This window comes from Lolium rigidum, chromosome 3 (genome assembly GCF_022539505.1).
Source record: "Lolium rigidum isolate FL_2022 chromosome 3, APGP_CSIRO_Lrig_0.1, whole genome shotgun sequence".
Classification (NCBI taxonomy): Eukaryota; Viridiplantae; Streptophyta; class Magnoliopsida; order Poales; family Poaceae; genus Lolium; species Lolium rigidum.
In genome coordinates this window covers 260,504,896-260,508,872 of record NC_061510.1, presented here as the reverse complement: position 1 = coordinate 260,508,872, position 3,977 = coordinate 260,504,896, and the positions used below count along the sequence as shown (strand labels likewise).

At 44.5% G+C, this 3,977-nt stretch overlaps 1 protein-coding gene across 1 annotated transcript; it reads left to right on the top strand.

Annotated features, from left to right (window-relative positions):
* Positions 1-1,361: 1,361 nt before the first annotated feature.
* Positions 1,362-3,977, top strand: LOC124699391 (mitochondrial inner membrane protease subunit 2). Its single transcript, XM_047231703.1, has 4 exons — positions 1,362-1,645; positions 1,733-1,805; positions 1,950-2,115; positions 3,667-3,977. The coding sequence occupies exons 1-4, from the start codon at positions 1,501-1,503 to the stop codon at positions 3,781-3,783; spliced, it is 501 nt and encodes a 166-aa protein (XP_047087659.1). The 5' UTR covers positions 1,362-1,500; the 3' UTR covers positions 3,784-3,977.

Sequence of the window (3,977 nt, the reverse complement as noted above, 5' to 3'; positions counted from 1 at the left end):
ATATGGCTTGCTGAATGATGCTCTGATCGACTGTGCATGATTTCTAGGGTTTCTGTCCTATTTATTACTGCTGTGGTTCTCTTCTGACATTGACACCTTACCCTGGCCTGTCTAGTGACTCACCTATGGGTGTTGTGCTGTTGCTGCATAGCAACAACATGTGCTGTGGTGAAACTTGAACCCTGTGTGCTCAGTTTTGGTCTGCTGCCGCTCTTATCCTGGTACTGTCCAAGTCTTTGGACAGACACAAGTGTCAATGACACTTGGTTTACTGACCAAACTGAATATGTGTTAGTTTCTTAACCCCTGGCTAGTTTCATTGTTTGTTTTGCAGGTTTTTGAATGTGAATGTGACCATAGAAGAATCCTTCCAAGTCCTTAGTCTAGGTTTTTAGTTTAGGATCAAATAATGTAATCTTCTTTTTATTTCTGTTTATTTTCCATTAATTCTTGTATCAAGAATATTGTAAAAACAATGTATGTTGTGTTGTTATATCAATAAAGCTCAAATTTTGCTTATGAGCCTTATTTGGATTTGTAATAATTCTATTTATGAATAATTGTTGTATTTATAATTCAATTTGAAATTCAAAGTCATTTAAATTTATAAGTTGTATTTAAATTATGATTTCCTTTTTCTATAATCACTTTTGCTTATTGTTTAATATTATCAATTTATTATTACTTGTCAAATGAAATCAACTCCCAAATCAACAAGATACAAAAGAGATCATGTCGAAATTTACTAACTCACATTGCCTAACCCTAATTGCAAAATGAGAGAGAACCTCGATCCCTCTTAGGTTTAGTTGCAACAAAGCGCGAAAATTTTCCTCGTTTTGCGATGAAATGCACATCCCATTTCTAAATCTACCCTTCGTTGATCCTATGTTCTGGATTATTACACAGGCTCACTATCCTGCGCGCTCTACCTCCCCTCTGGAGTCGAAGTGCCCGTTCACTATGCACTTCGAGTTTTTCATCCACATCACCAAGAACCCTCTCGGCAGAAAGAAATTCCTAGATAAGTTCGTGGAATTTAACACTAGTCGAGAGCCAGCCTCCGTGAATCTATGAGAAGATAGTTGCGGCCAGTGCCGGTGGCCCATCAAGGTTCTCTTTGATGGACAAGACCAGATGTACTTTGAGGCTGGCTTAGAGAAGTTTGCCTACACTTACTTCCGGGGATCGAATGTCTCCTACTCCGTTCCTACGAGGACGATGATGACATGTACGATTTGCACAAGCACATCGACGACTCAGATCTCTAGGTCCCGAAAAGAAAAACACAAAATTGCTTGAAGAAAAGGCTTCCGTCGGTTAAAATAAATGAAGAAACGAAAAAAGAGGAAATTATTTCCTTGCAGCAGAATTTACGCGCCGCTTCAACCCTGAACCAAGCCCTCGCCGCCAACGCCGCCTTGCCGCTGACACCGAGGAGCAGCATCGCGGCGGCGGTGGTAGTGGTAGTGGTAGGCTGGTCCATAGGAGTCCCTGTGCATGGCGCGGGTGTTGGCGGCGCTCAGGCCGATAGTGCAATACTCCATCGGCGGCACCCTCGTCGGCCTCGCCATCTCCGACCGCTACTTCTCCCTCGCCGCCGTCCACGGCTCCTCCATGCACCCCACCTTCGAGGACAGGACAGGTAATTAAACAACCCCTGCCCCCTCTCACGGATTCGTCTCGCGCGACCTCATCTCTGACCGCCGCCCGCCGCCGCCGCCGCCGCCAGGTGAATACGCGCTCGTGCAGCGGTCCGACCTCGCACGCTACGACCTCTCCCGCGGCGAAGTCGTCACCTTCGTGTAAGCCCTCCTGCTCTCCGCCGCCGCCGAGTCCCCCGCCGGACGGGGGTTACCTGGGCGTTTTCTGAATTCTGATTGGTGCTCTCGACGGGCTGGATCTTGGTTCCTGATGCTGCTGTCTGTCGCCTGTGTGTGTGTATGCAGGTCGCCGGTGGACCACCGAATCAGGCTGGTCAAGAGGCTCATCGGGATGCCCGGCGACTGGATCAGTGTCCCGGAGACGGCGGAGATCCGGAAAGTACCGGAGGGGCACTGCTGGCTCGAAGGGGACAACGGCAGCGTCAGCTGGGACTCAAGAGTCTACGGCCCTGTAAGAAATTTCTTCTTCTCCCCTACTCAAGCGTCATCTTGCTAGTCACGAGTACATGACTGGGGTAGTAGGTCACTCCAGGCTGCAGAACTACATATGAATTGCACGATTCACATCTGAGTTTGATGCCGAGTCATGAAAAATAGTTGGTAGCTTAAGTTGCAAAATTTGGTTGGAAAAAAAAATAATTTTTATACAAGCTGGTGATGCATATATCAGCTTTAAAACTACAGCCCATCTCCTCACCCAGATTTGTTACAAGATAAAACTGTGATGTCTACCTATCGTTCAACTACTTGGACCCTCCTTTGTTCAGAACATAAAACTGAGCCAACATGAAGTCTCTCCTTTGTTCTGAGTCATTATTATTATTATTTTCAGCCGAAGTGCACGTTTATCTTGTATTAGCATCTTCAGCTGATGTATACGACTTTTATGTTCATGATAAGTCAGAGGACGCCGACTTTTATGATAGTCTTTATGCATCCATGTATTCCTCTGTTTAGATTATACTTATTGCATTAGCTCCTTCTGATCAAGAGCCTAATGGGAATGCTAAGCAGAGATGGAGCTCGCTGTTGGCTCAGAGCCAAATTTTTTATAGATTGGGTTGCAATTTTTCTGTAGTAAAATTGAGCAAGAAACCTGGTGCATAGCAGCGCTATAGCTTCTTTCCATGCCTGAATCTGTTACTTCCTCCGGTCCAAATTAATTGGCGCAGCCATAGACTGGTCCAGTACAAGTGTACTCTTGAGCTGCGTCATTTAATTTTGGCCGGAGGGAGTAACAAGATAAAAACTGTCCCAGACACTTATCGCTTGATTACTTGGCATGCTGAACACCGGATACGAACAAGTCAAATTCCTCAGCCCTTCTATGCCAATGAAGGCCAAATATCATCCATTGCAGTTCAGGTTTAAACATAAAACCTAGCCAATATGAAGTCGCTTGTTTCTTCTGAGTTTGTTTTATCTCAAAGTGCATTTTGATCTTGCATTGCCTCTTTATGCAGCCTTGAATTCCTGTTCTTTCATTATACATATTGAATTAGCTTGTACAATGAACAAACGCCTATTTGAGCTATGCAGAGCGGCGGCTCGCACTTGTCTTAGTGCTATTTGTGATACCTATATCATGTCGAGTTTGCTTGGTATTGTACCACTGATGTAAAAATCCAGAACACTGGTATTTCTTTCTATGTTTTTGGTTGAAAAAATGCCCCATTATGATATGGCAGTTTAAGTGCTCAATTGTGAGTGGTGATGCGAACATTCCGTAATCCATAGACTGCTTATTTTTGTATTGACATTTTTCTGTCGTTGTTTAAGCCCTAACTAGAACTTGAAAGATCCATCAAATCGTTATAACAATGCCTCCTGACTGTTTGCTATCTAATAATGCACGAATTGTGATATCCTCATAACAGAGTTTACCCAAACCATCTGGCGACCTCGACCATATTTAAACATGTGTGACTTGTCTCCAAGCCATAGTAATTGAATTTCTATGCAATCGGTTGTATTTTTAATGAACAACTTGTTTGTTCTGCAGATTCCTCTTGGCCTAGTGCAGGGGAGGGTTACACACGTGGTGTGGCCGCCTCACAAAATTGGCCGAGTCAACAAGAGGCTGCCAGAAGGAAGGGTCATGCCGCAGCGACACTTTTAGCCTCTCTTCTTGGTCGGTTGTCCTGCAGTTTTGTTTTCTCCATTGTAGTGCATGTAACATTAATGGCAAAAGCCTCTCAACTGATGAAGGTAGCAAAGTAGAGGACAGGACAATACTGTCGTTGAGAACTTCTCGAATTGTACTGACACATGCCCGTTTCAGGGTCGCTTCTGCACTTGAAGTGGTTGAACCTC